This window comes from Bradysia coprophila, unplaced genomic scaffold (assembly GCF_014529535.1).
Source record: "Bradysia coprophila strain Holo2 unplaced genomic scaffold, BU_Bcop_v1 contig_24, whole genome shotgun sequence".
Classification (NCBI taxonomy): Eukaryota; Metazoa; Arthropoda; class Insecta; order Diptera; family Sciaridae; genus Bradysia; species Bradysia coprophila.
The window spans coordinates 3,336,229-3,355,504 of NW_023503501.1; the positions used below are offsets into that span (position 1 = coordinate 3,336,229).

At 35.4% G+C, this 19,276-nt stretch overlaps 1 protein-coding gene across 1 annotated transcript; it reads right to left on the bottom strand.

Annotated features, from left to right (window-relative positions):
- Positions 1-940: 940 nt before the first annotated feature.
- Positions 941-18,226, bottom strand: LOC119077853 (neuroligin-4, Y-linked). The gene is made up of 13 exons (XM_037185179.1): positions 18,022-18,226; positions 16,807-16,956; positions 16,084-16,158; positions 15,990-16,019; positions 15,125-15,453; positions 14,808-15,062; positions 14,723-14,741; positions 14,450-14,652; positions 14,347-14,389; positions 14,011-14,238; positions 11,373-11,615; positions 6,217-6,903; positions 941-1,998 (listed from the first exon to the last, which is right to left on the bottom strand). Exons 1-13 carry the CDS (start codon positions 18,146-18,148, stop codon positions 1,718-1,720), a joined length of 2,670 nt encoding a protein of 889 aa, XP_037041074.1. The 5' UTR covers positions 18,149-18,226; the 3' UTR covers positions 941-1,717.
- Positions 18,227-19,276: the final 1,050 nt, after the last annotated feature.

The window sequence follows — 19,276 nt, forward strand, 5'->3', positions numbered from 1 at the left end:
AATAAGGGGAAATCCCTCGTACCTCTTCATACATGCAACTCATCAGCAACGCTATTCTTTCCGAATGAAACTATATTGTAATAACCGGGCTGGCTGCACAAAAGTCTTTCGGACGTCAGAGAAATGATAAGTTGGTACGGCTGTGGTGAGACAGAAGGAACATGTGGCAATGTTCTGAAAGAACAGGTTAAGACACCCACGAGGGCGGCTGACACACAAATTTTGACAAATAGATGCTATTTATTGAACAGGTTAAGACACCCACGAGGGCGGCTGACACACAAATTTTGACAAATAGATGCTATTTATTGAACATACTCATTACAGATTGTTTGAAATGTCAACTTGAAGAAAAAAAAGTTTTTATCAGGTTGACATTTAAAACAATCTGTACTGAGTATGTTCAATAAATAGCATCTATTTGTCAAAATTTGTGTGTCACCGCCTTCATGATCAACTCAGATGTGTCTTAACCTGTTCTTTCAGAACCTTGACATGTGAATGACAGTTGGCTAATATGGGAGAGAATGTGAGAGAATTTTAATGCAATTCTCTCACGTTCTCTCCCATAGGAACCAACTGTGACCTCATGTGAATTCTATCTCGCCAGAGGCGTACCAACTTATCATTTCTCTGTTCTGCGTTGAATGATGAAAATCGGAAAAGAGCGCTTACAAAGAAGCTCATCGGATATCAACCGAATGCCCAGGCCTAGAAAAAACATCATTTTTTTCTCGTGTGCACCATGCCTTTTGATACATATTAGATGCACAGACGAAAATTGTGGACGAGAAGAATTCCAACTTTTGCTCATTTTTTGTCCACAAAACCAGAGAAATAATAACAGATGGCGTTGCTGTCATACCAGTGAGACTACAGCAACGCCATCTGTTATGAATCATGTTAATACATTCGATAACTATAATTTACGAATGACGTTCGTTGTTGTTTAACGAAAATTTCGTTGCGAAATATACTACACGAAGCTACGGGACATTGACGTATACGTATACTTGGAACACGTACAGAAGTTATTCGTCAACATTCACTAGCGAATTTTTGACAGTTGTAACAAAGATACCTATATCACATAGATGGGTAGAGGAGAGAGATAGATAGTGAACTTTGACAGCTGTCACTTAACGAAAAACAATTGCTGTATGCGTCCCAGAAGATGATCTTATACTGTCATAAGAGAGCCAACCGAAATCTGACCTTTATCAAATTGATGTAAACAAATTTTTATCAGTGTAGCCGTGAAACTGTAACATGTAATTGATGAAATATCATAAATAAGTTGTAGTTCAAAAGCAATTTCAAGAACCACTCGACGGCATCACAGGTATAAATAACATTTAAAACTCTATTTAAATACTTCATAAGTTCCAACAGTTTGATTTCAAACGCAAAAAGCAGAAGTGCAATTCACAATTCAACTCATATGTGTTTCCGCATAACTTTGAGCATAAAGGGGAAAAACAATACGAAATCGTTTACTAAATGGTTTAATGGTTTGAGCCGCAACGTAAACTCGCGTTTAAATTAAAACAAATTCCTTTCAGACCATTTTCCTTTCTCTGCTTCAATTCAGTTTTTTTTGTTCAGCTAAATAAATCGTATTCTGCGTGTGTATGTAGCTACCGTCCGCAAAATGTTTTTCTTTTCGCAAAATTTACGTTTCGAATAAAATTTCCATTTCACAAATACCTTAATCCTATCAAACTCTCATCTCGTTCATGGCAGCTTGAGGCACCTGTGACATTGTAGTACCTTTGATCGCTTGTGCGCTATGGTTTTCTAGATGTTGTTGTTGGGACAACTGATGATTATGATGATGCTGCTGCTGCTGATTATTCTGTAGTTGCTGTTGAGTAGTTAAAAGAGGTTGCTGTTCGGGTGGGCTAGTACTACGTATCGGTGGTCGTGGTGGTATTTTAGTGCTGATGCTATGGACGCCAATTACATTACCGTTAGGCTGGAGTTTACTTTGTTGAGCCTCTAAAAGCAAACAAAATTTTTGTCTAATGAATATTCATTGGAAATGATTCATCTGTCTGATGTAGCATGTATCCGTTGTCTTAAGAGAGATTTTCCCTTATTTTGCATGCGTTTGCTTTTATATAACACGCGCTCGGTTTAACACAAACGTTGACTGAGAGAGTGAGAGACGGAAATTAATTTCATTCAATTTATTACCATTATACGAACAGTATGTAATTTGCCCGATTCGATAAGGCTTATATGGTAAACCGGGAGCATTATTTCTCTTTCATGTCAAAACGTAAACAACGAGGATATTTTAATTAAAACGAATCGTCCTCGTGACAGTCTAACTACATGTTGGATCAGCGAATTATCTAAAAATGAATGTAGGACCTTTTGAAAGTTTGAGAGCACGCAGTTTTACAAGAATTAATCTCATTGATAACTTTGAAACTTGGGACCATTCAACAATTAGAGAATTGTCGAAAAGCATACGAAAGTTCGCGACTGGGGGATTACCGAAATACTGTGCAATCGATTTGGGAACGTTTTGTTAAGAATGTGCAAGCAAAATGAAGAAAGTCATCATTTTAGGCGTATACAGTTTGTGAGAGGCTGCTCATCTGTATACACACACTGACTAGGTTTCACCTTTTGGGCGGGTCAGGTCCCTTGACTGACACTTTTCTAAATGTATTTTTGTTAGTCAACTATCAAGTTGTTGGTCTGCTATCTTTGATAGTCAACTATCAAGTTGTTAGTCAACTATCAACTTTGACAGTCTGCTATCAAGTTGTTAGTAGTTCACTAGCAAGAGATGTTTACACGTTAAAAGCTGGGCACCAAATGATGAAATTATTCTTCCTACTAGTTTTCAAGGCTGTGAACTTTGGGGCCCCAAAGTTTACAGCCTTGCTAGTTTCATGCACATCGAAACCAAACTAATATGATTTACACACACTACCAAACAAAATCAAATTTCATCAAAGTAATCTTTTTTAATTGAGGGTACGCTTAACAGTGTAAAATCCCCTTTTTCTCGGATAGCTTCCAGATCCTTAGTCCTACATAGCCCATCTTCGAACTTAGCCTCGCGGGATTATAATTCCACGTATTTAAAAAAAAGAATCATCCGAATTTGTTGAGAATTACCCAAGTTATCGTGCCTTCAACGAAAAACTGTTACCCACATTTAACGTTTTTCATAGCATTTCATACATTTTCAATCACAGTTAACACATTGAAATCAATTGCGGCTTGCCAACTTTCGGCACCCTGGACTTTACTTAATAGTCGAGGAATGCCTCCAAATAAATTTCTTAAAATTTAAAACTGAATTCTAGATTTTTAGAAATTTATTTGGAGGCATTCCACGGCAATTTAAGTAAAGTCCAGGGTGCCGAAAGTTGACAAGCCGCAATTATTTTGAATGTGTTAACCTTGTTGTTACCCATATTTTTCGGTATTTTCTAGTGTGAGACCCTGACTTTCAGTCAAGGGAATAATGACTGCATCTAAACATAAATCGTTTGAATTAGGTCTTATTTTAGGGAAAAGTTCTGAAAATTCATAATTCTGCATCGCTGAACTTTATATAAAAAGTACATTGTTTTCAAAATCATGAATGAACACATTCTGCAAAAACTTATGAAAATTGACTAAAAACAACACACTTCAAGCATGAGTGGTACTCTAAATAGAGCACTGAAAATGGACAGTGTATCAAAAAAAATTGACACTGTAAAAAAAAATGGAATATTTTTTTATACAAAATAGTACTCTATTTGGCAGCTGTCATTAAATTCATCTTTGCTTGAAGTGCATTTTCGTCAAATTTTTTCAAATCGGCTAATCAGGGAGTTGCGGGAAAAAGGAAGAAGTAGGAAAATATGCTGTTTTGCTTGCTTTCTCGCCAATAGCTACTGTTATACCAACTCGTTTTTCTTACAAATTTAATATTTTGTATCGTCTCGTCAACAATTTGAAACACCATTTGCACACTGTTTTTAAGCGAAAACAACCAGAGATATCCTGGAAAAACTTATTTTTATATGAGAATGATTTTGAATTGTTTATTTAAAATCGAAAAAAAGGCTGCAATGCTCAACCACAACCAGTAAAAAACGATCTTTTCAAAAACACATATTTACAATAAATAAAAATCATCAACTCAATTACGTCCTAAAGTCCCCAAAATGCAACTAGCGTCTCTTCGTTGAATTGCAATAAAAACCTTTTGTAATAGGTAATCCATTGAGCGTGGTTCGCCAGAAGCTTTTCGCATTAATGAACCTAATTTCTTAATAAATGTACTAGTTTCGGGACCCATGCAACCTAGTGATTCAAAAGCAATGGGTGCAAATAAATATTTTCCTGGAAAAACTAGTGAAAAACAGACAAAACAAGCAAAACACATTTAATGTATGGTGTCTAACAACCGAAATCAGACTGGACAAATTTGAAATTCTTGAAATCATTTTGAATTTTCGAAATATTTGCTTTCTTTGCATAAAACGTGTGGAGCTAATTACTTAATGAGAAACAGACAATATTACCATTTCCCGGAACCCACTGTTCAATTTGTTCAATCAACATTTAATGTCAAACTCTGCTGAATTAAGAGCTAGTCAAAGCATTTCATGAACAATAGCTCATACAAAGCCATCGTAATATTGAAGTCATTAAGTGTATAACTGTGATGATTATAGTAAACGAATTTTTTGAAATATTTTTTTAAATATAAAAACATGAAATTTTAACGAGTTTCATCCGAGTTTCCCTCACATTCAGCTTTTACTGCCGTGTTGTCAATGGTTACGACGAACCATTGTATGATATTTGATAATTAAAAGTAATTTCATCTGTTGGTGGAAATGAAATTAAAATTTTATTTGAAAACAGTTTACAGTATGTATACACTTCCCTTTAGAACATGCCGTATTATATGACATATTCTGATTCTGTTGTATGCTTAATGTAATTAATTGATCAAATTCATCGCAAAATGTACAAACTACCATTAAATTTAAAAAGGAACATGATATTTAGTAGATTGTTATTATTACATTTCATTTTAGGTATCATTTTACCAATGCTGGGAATTATCATTTGGCCATTTTATTGGATGCGCGGTGATCAGGGACTGCTTTTGTGAAAACATTTTCCTGTATTTTCTTGAATTTTCACAAATTCTCGTTCATTTTTACAAATCTAGAAAATCTAGGAAAATGCAAGAAAAAATTGGAAAAAAATTTCTCAAAAATATTCCCTGGCGATGAAACATCACTTTTGTTAATTTAATATATTATAACAAAATTCACCACATCATCACAACAATGATATTCATCATGATAGTGATGAGTTTCTTTGTGTCAAAAACACACATATATTACCAACGCACTTCAAGCAAAAGTGTTTCGAGTGACAGCTACCAAACAGAGTACTATTTTGCACGATTTTTTTTCTAGGTTGTTTACAGTGCCTAGATTTGTTTGATACACTGTTCCGGTTCGCTGAACCGGGTTCAGTACTCTATTTAGAGTACCACTCATGCTTGAAGTGCGTTGATATTACCATAAAAATCTTGTTGTCAACCGTATCACCGGTAGCCTTGCATTTTAATTAGTACATTACGTTCGTTGTTTCAAATTTTTATTTTGAGGTATGGAACAGATTCGATGGCGGCAAAGATATCAAAATAGGAGGCAATGAAATCCAAACCGTTAGGCTCGTACAAATGTCTCGGTCACGACACAAGACCGGTCTCGATAATCAAACGGCTGAAATCACGAATTTTCGGGAAAATCACGAAAATTTGTGAGAATTCTCACAAATTCATGAATGATCGCGAAAACGTTTTCACGTATGCAGTCTTGCGATTGAGTATCCGATTTCGACGGGCTATTTTTTCAAAAGAATTTCCCCATACCAACATGAAAAACAGTCTGAAAAGGAACCGTTTCAGACTATATCAAAAATAACATGGAACGAAATGTCGGGGGAGTCGGATATCGCTTTTATAGTATTCTTCGAAATATTAAAAATTTCCTTTTCTCTCTATCTCTCTGTGTAAGCTTTCATGAAAGCATAATTAACGAACGCTGAATAAACCTGTAATTCGATTGTTCAGAAGCTTTGATATTTTTCCCATTTTTTTTTCTTGGCAAAAAAAAACATCCCCGGCCATCCAATGCGGGCTGGGACATATCATTCATCTAACAAATCAATAATTACCTGTATTTCCAGATGAAGTATTCAAATTCGTTGAATTTATATTCCGTGGCAGTGTCACACAATCATTTCGATAATTAATTGGATGATGGCCTTGTTTCGGTAACGTCATCATTCCACTCGTATTGTACGCTGTATTGCTTCGGCTGAACGTTTGTGCGTTTTTCATTGGTACATGATCCCGATTTTTCGTACCATACGTTCCGCTATCGTTCAATGGCACCTTTGTGGTCATACAGCTAGACGTGTTTATTTGCATTGTATTCGAACAGATGTGCGGTGATTTCACGTCATTCGACAGCAGCAGCGTACCCGTGTCATGATTCTCAACGTCAACAATTACATTAGCACTCTGCGAATGTCCCAAATGGTAATGGGCATGTTTGATTGGATCGTATGGGCCTTGTTGATGCATGCCACGCTGTTGGTACTGCTTTTGCAAACTCTTCACTTCAAGACGGGTTTTGTCTCGCTGATAATACACTCCAGCAAATATTAGTACGTTCAATATCAGCAGACTGCATCCAATAGCAATGGTTACGCTTAGGGCTGTTGAATATGCTGCATAACCGGCGGCTTCGTAGCCAGCCAATGTATCTGTGGTAGCATTGGTGACTGTAGTTGGGACAAATGCACTGTAGTTATATGGGGTGCACGTTGTTGAAGGCAATGGTTCTACTGTTGTTATGCCTGTGTAATAATAATGAAGAATAGTAATGTGCAATCTCATGTAAAGAAGGATAATGTCGACTGGATTTAAATATAAAATATGAAGCAAAATTTTCTGTGGTGTAGCGTGGTTGACAATGAAGGAAGCTTCGGATATGAGCACTATATGCAAACGAGCAAATTATTTTAATTTTTTTTCTTTTCCTTTTTTTTCGTTCTACATGACAAAAGGGAATTCTATATTTGCATATCAGAGTGTAAAGGTTGCCAGAGCATTACAAACGACATTACAGGTCTACTATACATATTTTTATGTATTAATGCAATGCGATGCAATGTGTAGGAGTAGCTACACCTATAACGAAGTACATTTATGCTTTTTAATATTTGATATTAATCATTGCCTAGTGCCACCCACTTTCGCCTTACGACTTCATTTTCCATGTTTTCACTTTCCGAGTTATTTCCGCTGAATTGCTTGAAAACGGTAACTTTGTAACAGATTTTTTATGCTGATCAGTGAAGTGTTAAGATAAAAGGAAATGTTAATTGGCGTGAACAGTTTTTACAAGTGGTTTTTTTTTATATTGAATTGTTTTCGATAGGAGAAGGGAAAAAAATGTTCGTTCATTTTAGCACAGGTTACCAAGAAAAGCAATTTTTTTCAATTTTAAAATTTGACGACGACAACGACGGTTTGGAAAAACTATACAAAGGTTGCAAAACACAGACGGTAAAACGTTCGTTCGCTTTTCTGAGAATAGCGTTGTATGCAACTCGGTGATAATAAGCGCAATTTCCTTTATTAGCTCTATGTAATTATTGCACGGGGCCCAAAGATGAACAATTTTTTTTTTCCTACGAAACAAAAAGCAGCAGGGCCTATTTTTGAGAATTTGATTCCTAAAAATTCTTAAAATTCCTAAAATTCTTTAAATTCCTAAAAAATTCCAAAAATTCCAAAAATTCCTTAAATTCCTAAAAATTCCAAAAATTCTTTAAATTCCTTAAAAATTCCCAAAATTCCTAAAATTTAGAAAAACTGAGTAAAGACGTTCTATTTTCTGGATTTCTAATTAAACGTCTTCGAAAATTTAAAAAATTAAATGAAAACAACATTTCAAATGAAATTTACTCAGATCATTTAAATTTTTTTGGTAAAAAGTATTCAAATTTCGATTTTACATCGTTTTCCAACGATTAATAATAGACTTTTAACTGGAAACTATAAAAAAATAAAGACGAATATTTTAAGATTAATATTTCGATTATACCTCAGAGTTCAAAATAATTCAACAATAACCAAGACGTTCACGAAAAAAAATTCTTTGAAACCCAAAAAATTGCGAATTTATCGAAAACAAGACAAATGTTTCCTCTTTTTTATGCTAGACGTTCACAATAAATAATAATAAATTTTAAAATTATTACGAAAAAACGGTATTGCACTTTGTAGTATGAAAATTTCTTCCAGAATTTTTTACAGTGCCAAAATTTGTTTGATACACTGTCCCGTTTCAGTACTCCACTTAGAGTACCACTCATGCTTGAAGTGCGTTGTTTCAACCCAAAAACAGCGAAATCTTCTCAAAAAAGGAAGAGAAATTGAAAAATATCTTTCCTAAGAACTACAAGCGAAGTGAGCATTCATTTTTGTATCAGTTTCTAATCTAATTTAAAGTAATTAATATATTTATCACGGTAGTGCATTTATATCGATATTTAAAAGAAAGGAAGTGTTACTTGAAGTATCAAAAAATATTTCGTTTACAAAAACCGTTTCAACTTGTGTACCATTTGAGGGGGAAACAACCTGAAATGCAACTTATTTACAACTCATTTGCAACTCTTTTTTCTTCTACCGACAATTCGTTTTTCCATAACATTTAACATTTAACCAGCGTATCCATAGATTTTTGGTTATGACAGTAACGTAACATTTGATAGGTTTTTGTAACCTTTCGTGAATGACCAACGCACTTCAAGCAAAAGTGATCATAGTCGACAGCTGCCAAATATAGTACTATACAATTGTTTTTTACCGTGTTCCACAGATGTCTGACAAACTGCCAAGCTTCAGTACCATATTTAGAGTACCACTCATGCTTGAAGTGCGTCCAAAAAAATAACGATAACAAAAACGTAATGAAAGAACCATTGTTTAAGGATGACGACCGGGCCTCACTATCTCAGTCGACCTTATACAATTATTTGTATATTAATACAAATGTGCCTATATAGTAGCTGATTTCGATGCAACAGCGGCATTAAATTGTAGGATGGCAGAAAAAGACAGAAGACCGAAAGCTAACTCGAAGGCAAAATCGCAAGAGTGGTTCAAAGGAGTGTTTAAAAAAGCATATCTACGTAAAACCATCGAACGTCAATCAAGAATTCAATTTTGACTTTCAAAACAAATATTGTATCTACATTTCAGTCAGTTCAACTTTTTTTCGCTGAAGTAACTACCGTTTTTATTCATGCCACGCCACAGACCTAGAATAATAGTATATTACCACATTAATTGGTCATGAGCATCATTATCTCATGTTATACTTATAAGAGCGGAATCCAAACAAAGTTCTACTATATTAACTTGATTTATAGTGCATTTGAAGTATGAACTTTATTAAATAACGAAATAATAAATTCCAAGAATTCCCAAAAATTCCAAAAAAAATCCTTAAAAATTCCTAAAATTCCATAAATTCCTAAGAAATTCCTAAAATTCCTGAAAAATTCCAAAAATTCCAAAAACACATTCTCAAAAATAGGCCCTGAAAAGCAGCATAACGTTTTTGAAAACCTAAACAAAGTTACTGCTCGAGTGAGAAAAGTTCTATTAATCCACACAGCAGGGCGTATTTTTGAAACTTTGAAAGATTCAGAATCTTTCAGGATTTTTTCCCGGATTTTTTTAGAGTTAAACTTGCTAACAATAAGCTCTGCCACACAGTCTTAGATGCGTTATATGGATATTTTGGACACTAGGAATGGCAATCCAGCAAAAATTTCGAAGGTTAAAACACCGGACGAAAATAGCTTAGAAACGTTTTTCCTCTGTACTTTTCTTCAATCCACAAATGGGATCCACCTGAAACCTGACTATAATGTATGCTACCACAATGCCATCTATATCGATTTCCTCCGATTTCCAAAAACTTCTTTTTTAGCAAACCAATTTTCTCATGCTGAATTTAATCAAAGTTTTCGATTTCTTTACACCCGCATGGCGCACATTACGGTCGTCGGAGTTCACATAAAATCCACAATCATACCCGAAGTCTTTAACAATAGGCTTGTTATGCATAGCTGTAAATAGGAACGGAGACGATTTCAATCACATAGATAGAGATTCATATAACTCCATGGATGAAATTTGAACCAAACCAAACCAATATTTAAATACATCGGCGACTTTGGATTTTGTGGAATATGTGGTATCCAAGTATTGGGAAGCAGAGGTTCTAAGCTAAATTCATTGACTGTAGTAAGAAAAAAGTGAAAAAGGACTGCATTAGAAAGCACAATCAGTGCAAATTACACAAAGAGATCGCAGATTATCTACTGTAAGACTGTTTGACTTTAACCGGTATATTCAGTTCTCTTCGGCATACTCAACTTGATAATTATCTATCACAATTCTGCATGTCTTAAAGCTCAAGAATTAGTTAGTTAATACAACTGAAGGTACAGATCAAGTCTATCTGACCTGAATCTGATAATTAGTATTCAGGAAAAACTTTGACCTGAAATCTGAAAAATTGTCCATGAATTTCAGGTCAAACTGGTTTTTGACCGCAGTTGACCTCGGTAACACTGTTCCGAACTTCAGCTGAAACTATGGTTTAATTAATTTTTCTTTTCTTTGGTGAAGAGAATGTACGGTAGTTGTTTTTATGAATTAAAATACGGTGGAAATGTAATTAGTGCAAACTAATGTAGCCGAGAGCTAAATGCTATGTAGAGATAAAAAGTTTTTCATTTTCTCTCGTTATTCAGGTTAATATCACACTTGGAATCTTTTCTTTAAAAAAATAATAAAAAAAACAGTGAAATAGCCCGGGCAAAATGAAAAATAATTTAAATTAATGAACATAAAAGCACACTAGCAAAAATCATAATAACCAGCCAAATGGAGCCATTACTTGATATCGTTAAGTTCTTAGAACTCTAAATGCATTTCAACAAAAAATGTAAATAAATCCTAATGGTTCCATTTGCGCTTTTTATTTTACTCTAAAGCATTATTATTTCAAATATTCAAGAGCTCAATGATGTGGTCATAAAACCAATCTTTATTTTTATACCACTCATCTTTACCCGTATGCAAATACAATTTCCCATTTTCCATATTCGAAAGAGAAAAATTATTTTGCTGTTTTATCACAAATTAAACCCAGTCTGACGATATACATACATACATACATAGACCTTCATAAACCCGTATAAAGAACGTTAAGAGTGTGGGCTGGGCTGTGTAAACTTACCATTGTAAATTGCAAATTCGCTTCCATTTCCTCGTCTTTTGAATGTTTCCTCCAAAAACGACAATCTTGACAATGAATCCGGTTTCACTGGACCATCGTACAAATCCATATCGTCGTGATTTTTGAATAAATTATGTCTAGCAATGACATCCTCCATACCGGCTCGATGTAATTCCGGAATCAATCGTAACCATATTGACAACTGATGGGCACGGAAATGATTTTTCATGCGAGGTTTCATCCCTATGGAAATTAGATAAAAATGTCAACATTTTTATTTCAAATGATTTCTCTCTCATTTTCAAAAAAAATATTATTCTGCCATCAGGTATACCTGACTACATGTGTACACGGTCAGTGTATGAGAAATGTGTAGGAAATAAAGGAAAGGCGAATGGGTTGAACTAATAAATTGTGGTGATTTTATAAATACGAGGGACAACGAGTTTACGTTCGTTATTTATTATTATACTCATAACGAAGGATCCGTACGATATAATAATGTACATTTTACGCGTCAGTATCATTTGCGATTTATCTCGTAAAATCTACGTTCAAAGTAGTGGTAAGTACTTAACATAGCAGACAATCGTATGCATTTCTACTAACTGTCCCATACGAAAGTTGACAATTAAGCAATTTGCCCCTTGTGAAAATGGTCCACATGTGCGATGAATAAAGGATCAAGACTTGCGTAGTCCACAAAAAATTGTTATCGTCCCTAGATGTCAAAAATCGATTTTAAAAATTTTGAAAAATTCATTTACAACTTGCGACAAATCAAAGAAGCTGAATTTTCGAGTTTTCGGCCCCCCACCTATTTCGACCTCTACCAAAAAACTTCTTTGAGATTTTTGCCAGCTGTGTCAGTTCTATTTTTCTAATTTTCCAATGCAACAGAAACAAATAAAATCCGGAAGTTAGTCGGAAAAGTCTACTTCGTGAGTCGTCAAAGTTCGCCGACTATCAAAAATTGAGTGGATCTTGAACTTGAAAATTCGTAAATTCATCTGGAAAATGATTCAATTTTTGCTCAAGTGAGCTTAAATTCTTGGGAATGTTGTAGGCTATTCAGAACAGAAAAGTTTTTGAAAATCATCGGTGAAACGTTTGAGTTGTTAGTATTTGTTTGACCTTGTGGGAGCTAATCTCGACCATTTATGATAAACTATCTACAGTCAACTAACTACAAAGAAAACTCGTAGATGTGATCTCGGCGGAAGCCGGATAGTGAATGATTTATTGACGCATTGTACACGGTATATATATAGGCTGGACGGCCTACTATTACATGTGGACCATTTTCAGATAATTTTTCTTTCATTGTCCTATGTGGAAATCAACTGGGGCAGATAGTAAAACAGATTGCATGCATGCTGCTACGTACGTCATTACTACGGCAACAACTTTTTTGTAAATGCAAACTCACTGGTCTTTTTTCGAGCAAATTGCTTCGCAACTGCTTTTCGACAAGTGTTTGTATATCCGAGCCGAAGGCGAGACAGTTACGGAAGCTTGTTGTTTAAAAACACACGCTTGTGAGTTTGCTTTAATCACAAAAATTGTTACCTCATGCAATGAATTACTTTCGCAGCATCCAATATATTACTATTGCAATGTACTTTGAATGGAAATTCTTAATTTGATTGCACTGACAGACATTTATATTAAATAGCCTCAATACGAACGAACAACACACACTCTACGGATAATAGCAGCAGAGTGAAATGACCCAAAATTATATCGGCTAAATTTGAAGTATTAGGACAAAATGATGTATGGTGTTCATTATCAAAAATAAGGGGCACCTTCCATACAACACTTTTCGATTGGACCACGGGAACCACCCGGAACCACCTGGAACCACCTGGAACCACTTGCAAAAATCAAGCAAAATTTCGACTCTGCCGCTATTATCCGTAGAGTGTGTGTTGTTTGTATTGAGGCTATTTAATTTATATCATTGCGAATCCCTTAAAGATACACTTGGGAGCAACTTTGATTTTAGAACAACTTAAATGTAACTTTGATTTTGCTAAATTGACGGAAGAATTTTTTTTAGAATACGGTTTTGACTCAAGCACGTAACCAGCCCGCCAAAATCAAATAGTTATTTGTTCACCGAGAGAAAATCAAAGTTGGAATATTCATGTCGAGGGTGTTGTAACCGATGTAACCACAAGCCACTCGAGATAATGAAATTTCTTACTTTTCCCCAACAAATGCTCCAGAGGTTTCAGCTGAGGTGAGAAAATACCTATATTTTCGGCTGCTTTGTGAAAAATATTATTTTTATAAGAAAAAGTCCGCTCTGAGCAACACCTGGTTTCGGGCCTCAGTTGATCTGGGTAGGGAACTACTTGAGCGCCAACGATGGCGATGACAATGTTTATGTTATAGTAGAAACCATAGCACTGAACACCATAGCACTAGGACAGATCGGCCCCTCTTCTCATGTGAATAGTTAGATGCAGAAACGGTGCATTTAGCATTAGCGTAGAATAAGAATAATGAAATTTGATAATTGGCTAAATAAAATTTTCCAAAAATAGGCCCTGCGTTTTGTTCTCCTCAATAATCTACAGAAAGTACAAAATACACCAAAAAATGTGTTCTCCTTGGACATGGAAAAACTCACCGATTTCCAGATACTTCTGATGAACAGGATCGTACTCGTCCCAAACGATGCTACGAAAACGATTGCGTTCCTTCGATGCAACGAGCACCTGATCCTGTCTGTGATGTTCATTCGGATTTCCCGTTCTAGCAAAATTGCTCCAAAAAATCATCAGAGCTTCGGATAATGCCACTTCTGATTTGGTATAGTTTCGCGGGAAGTGACTGAAGCCGTCGACCAATGGTGCACCTATGGTAAAATGTTGTTTTTGAGAATATCCTTTTACGAAAAAGTTTTTGTTTGATTTCGATCACTACTAAATTCTCATTCACAGAGTTAACAATGATAAGCACGTACCGAATACATAGGGTAAATCCTCACCATGGACGGTACCCATTCTCTGGAAATTAGACTGGAAAATTTAGTTTTCTATTCTGATTCATTCAATTCTCGGCCCTACCTGCGGATAATCTCCGTCTTTCGTTTGATAATCAAAAACATAAAAAAAGCATTTTGGTCCAGTCTTTTCTTGGCCAGGCAGTGCTGGCGGTGGTGCCAGCAAATCACCTGTATGAACTAAAGGAGCAACAAATTGAGCATCAGAGAGCGCAGCAACTGACGCATCTCTAGTATTGATTGGATGTTGTGATGTACGTTCCCAATCTGTTAGAAAAAGGAAAAATATTTAGCGATATTTTCAGGTTGACCACAGATTTATTGAATGCATCAGTACCTGTGTACTCGTTAACTACCTGTAAGGAAAGATTCGTTTTTGGATTAATTGAAAGAGGTCAAAAACCAACAACGAATTGACTTACTGTGTAAAAAATTTCACTTAAATGATACGTATAGGCGTTACGCACGTATGTGCGTATGATTTTATCTCGTCGCTCTCCCTCGAATCCGTTCTGTATATCGTGAGCGCTGAATCTCCATAATGCTTCACCCGTTACAACACCGAACAATAAATCGTAACGACCGGAAGCGTCTTGAGATCGTTTCGATTGACTACGAATCGGTGACTCGTCTGGATCTTCATTAGACAATCCAGTTCGAATGACCACACCATCGACCTGTGTAAAAATTTATTTAAATCAAAAATTGGTTACTAAAATTTCCAATGTTTTTTCCGTACCGATGGTCCGAAAGCCGTCAAAAAGTTGGGTGACTGAATATCAGCCGCATACAAATCTTCCAGCGGAGCATTTCTCAAACAATCAACCAGTTCCTCGTGATTTTTGATCAGATCTTCTGGTATCGAACAGTTCACCTCTTTGGCCAATTTTAATGCATAAACAACCGGATCGTCCACTAACGCCCACGACGAGAATGCCGATCCAGATAGTAAAATAGCACGATGGAACAGGCCTGGCACCATTGTTGGTGATGTCATAAGAAAATTTATGCAGGCGGCCCCACTTCCATGACCGGCCAGTGTCACCATATTGGGATCACCTCCGAATTCTATAAATTTTACAAAATGATAAATTTCAACAAATTCGATTCGATTCAATCTTTGCAAGGTTATGCGCTACAGAATTGACGCTATCTGGTAGATTTTGTTACTCAGATAGATACTGTTGATTCTGAAGGTTCTAAATGGTTGATACTAAAGCTTATGTTGGTTCTAAGGTTCGGAATGGTTCTTCGATTCTAATTGTTGTTAAATCGTCTTAAAGTCTGTTTATTCCATTCGATAAACCGTCATAAATCATTGAGTGCATCAACATAGTTTAATGCTTTAAACGGGTCGGGTTACCTGCATTGGTTCGAACCTGAACTTTCACTTTCTGGTTTGACCCGAATCTGGTTTGAACTTGGAAATATCAGGATCAGGTCACGTTCGGGTCGAACCTGAAATCTTAGTTTCGACTTGGGTTCAAATCCGGTTTGAATAAACCAAAATTGAAACGTGTCAACCAGAACCCCATCCGAACCTTAAACAGTACGAGTAAAAATTGTAATGACACAGAGACCAATAAAGCATTGGCCGTACTTACTTAAAATATTTTGTTGAACCCAATGGAGTGCTTGGCGGGGAAGAAAAGATTCAGTTACAATGAAATATCAACGTTAGTATTCTCTTTCAATTACCTGCCATCTGGTCCATAAGGCCATAGTTTGCGACACGAGCACGTAATTGCGGACTCGGGTTAGCATTTAAAAATCCTGCAATTCATACTTTCAATTATAAACGACGAAAGATAAGATCCTAAGTAATCAATTTAAACTGTAATATTCAATTGAATTGAATAGAAAAAAAGTCAATTTTGCAGCCACACCACATTATTATCAGATTAACTAATATCATATCCCCATACCGTCCACTCGAACGTATAAATTATGTAGGAGATTATAATCCGATTAGTCCATCCATTATATAATAACATTGAATTAAATCTATTTGCAATCATTTAGCCATTTGAGAAAATTACCGACATTTTCTGGTGTTCAAGTGCTGCAAATAAAACTTTTCCAAAAAAAAAAATTATTTCGATTCCCCGATTCAACGATTTCAATTCCCTATCCTCAAACTCGAATTACATGTATTGACAGTTTACGTAACATCACCATTCTATAAATTTTAAATTGACCCAACCTCAGAAGCTCTTTAATAGGTCAATACAGTTTCCATTATCCATGTGTACATGAAGAATTTTTGTTCAATATCAAACGACAATATATTATATATAGTAGTAACGTCCTAATATAATTTTGCAGTGTATGTGCAGTGTACACCCCTTACCCCATACGTTCCATTATATTATATGGCATGCATTTTATATATAGAGAGTTCCCCGTATAAGTACAACATACCTAATAATCCTAATCGATAGTTTAGTGTCACAACGACCATTTCACCGTAGCTCGCTAACACTGTGCCATCAAATGGATTGCCACTATTCCATTCAAACGATTCGCCATGTAAGAATACGATGACTGCAAGCTTTTTTTCAGCAGTCGCCGCTATAAATTTTACGATTCGTTGAATGGGGTTGTCGGTGAAATAGGATGGGAATTTTTTCGGTGGGAAAATGGAAAGAAAAATGTTGAAAATTATTGAGTGAACAAAAAAAAATGGAAAAGTTTTCAACTCTAAATATTATGTAAGAAGATGAAAATGTTATTTTTGATCCATGAGGCGTGAATAACCTTATTTTCTTCACTCAAATGCAGTGACAAGATGGTATTTTGTTGACGCTCTATCTGATGACAGTTCAGATGAGAAAACTTATTTTTTTAATGTGGTAAAATAGTAATTTATGCAACCGAGGTGCAAAGTACTTTATTAGGCTCTAAATGGGTAATTATGACACGAGGCCGAGTACTTTGCATCGCGTTGCATACAACGTTTCATGCCACAGAGGCACCTAAAATTTGCAAATTTTGCATATTATGAAGCTGAGTGGCATAAAAGAGTTTTATTCTCTTTGTAACTGTCATTTTGTTTTGGTTTTGAATAATGGTAAAACGAATTATGTGTTTTGTTTCGTGGATAGAAACGGTTATTCACACCACGCGCGGATGAAATAGTTATTTGTTTGCCGAGACGAGAAGAGCTATGTTTGCGGCGCGAAGCGTGTTGGAATTTCTTATTTCTCCCAGAGGTGAACACGAAGTCTGAATGTTCCGTTTTGCCGTTTTTCTTGACGAAACAAAAACATCAATTCGCCATACCATTTTCGCAAACAGAAACAAAGTGACATTTCGAATGAGAAAAGTTCTATTTTCTTCCCGCGATAGAGAAAGTGTTACACTTTTCTCACTAGAAAAGTTGGCTGAAAACACAATTTTCTTATGATTGAGTGGGGAAAATAAGGCAAAACTCAACACGTGCATGATTATGTGTACACCTTGGGGAGAAATGTGAAATTTCCTATTCTCTCCCCTTGGTAAACAAATAACCACAGAAAAATATGTTACATCCTCGATACAATATTTATATAAGTTCAAAACTCGACGAATATTTACACACATTTCATGCATTTCCACACTTCTAGTGTAATATTGCTTTTAGTCTGCTAAACTCACCGTGAACCGGAGCAAATACATTTAAGTATAGACAATCTTCCGATTGATTTTGCAGAAATGGTAGTAGTCGTTTTAAGTATTCTAGTCGGCCTTTTGGCATTTTCTCTAACGCTGCTGTTTCGTTCATTATATTCGGTAATCGTTGCGGACATACGGGGCTAAATTTATCCGATGTTCTTACACCGTCCCATGGCGAAGGAGTACGTGTTGGACTAAATCTGTAAAAAAAAGTAAATAAAGAAATTAAACTTCAATGTACCATGTGTAAGCATTAAGTCATTTGGTAGATGTATAATACTACATAGGCTGTACGGGATATAATTCCCAATAAAAATAGATAAATTTCGTTAACTCAGCAGGAATCGGAGGACAAGGAATGATTTTCATGCTGTGATTTTTAAATTAAATTTAAAGAGCTTTTTGGTTTTAGGTTACATGAAGATGAACAGCATTCGAGACAGCATTTTAGTATAGTCAACTTGTGTTGTGTGTTGGATATTTGAAAGGAGAAAACAAAATTGAGAATATAGCTATAGCACTGATTCAACATACCTTCAGGTCTTCTATTAAAACAAGAATTTTGAAAACATTCTTAAAGGATGGCTAGGGTGGGTCGACAACAAATTTCGACTTTATTTGCGGATATCAGGTGATTGATTCTTTCAATAAAATAAAATGTAAAATTCGACCACCCTATTAGAAGCGGGCGAGCAAAAAGAAAAACAACAGTTAAAGAGAGAACAGAATTCGAAATAATATAAATTTTAAATTAACTATTGCAAAAGTGTTCATTTAAGAACAGAGTTAATGCGGTTTAATAATGCGGGTAAAACACAAAATTAGAGTACACTACCTTCGTAATTATCGAAGACTTTAGTCTAGAAATTGTAACCAACATCAACGTCTTGCATCTTAAAGCTTGAGACGGTTAATAAAAGCTTGAAAATTTGATTTGAACACACTTAATGTTTGCTTTAATATGTGGAAAGTTAAAGGCTGAAGGCAACAAGCAATAAGTGAAACTCCGTACAATCAAAGCTACACAAAGCTGGAGCGGTATTACGGCATAAATTTTCTACATTCTAAATTCTCTTTCTCTATTCTACTCAGACCAAAGCACCAGTGCGATAAAGGATTTCGATACAGCTTTATCGCACTTGTGCGGTAAAGTAAATGATGAAATTTCTTATTTACGTAAAACATTGTATGAAACACGGTGCGTAATTGAAATGTTTCATCACACGATCGGCTACTC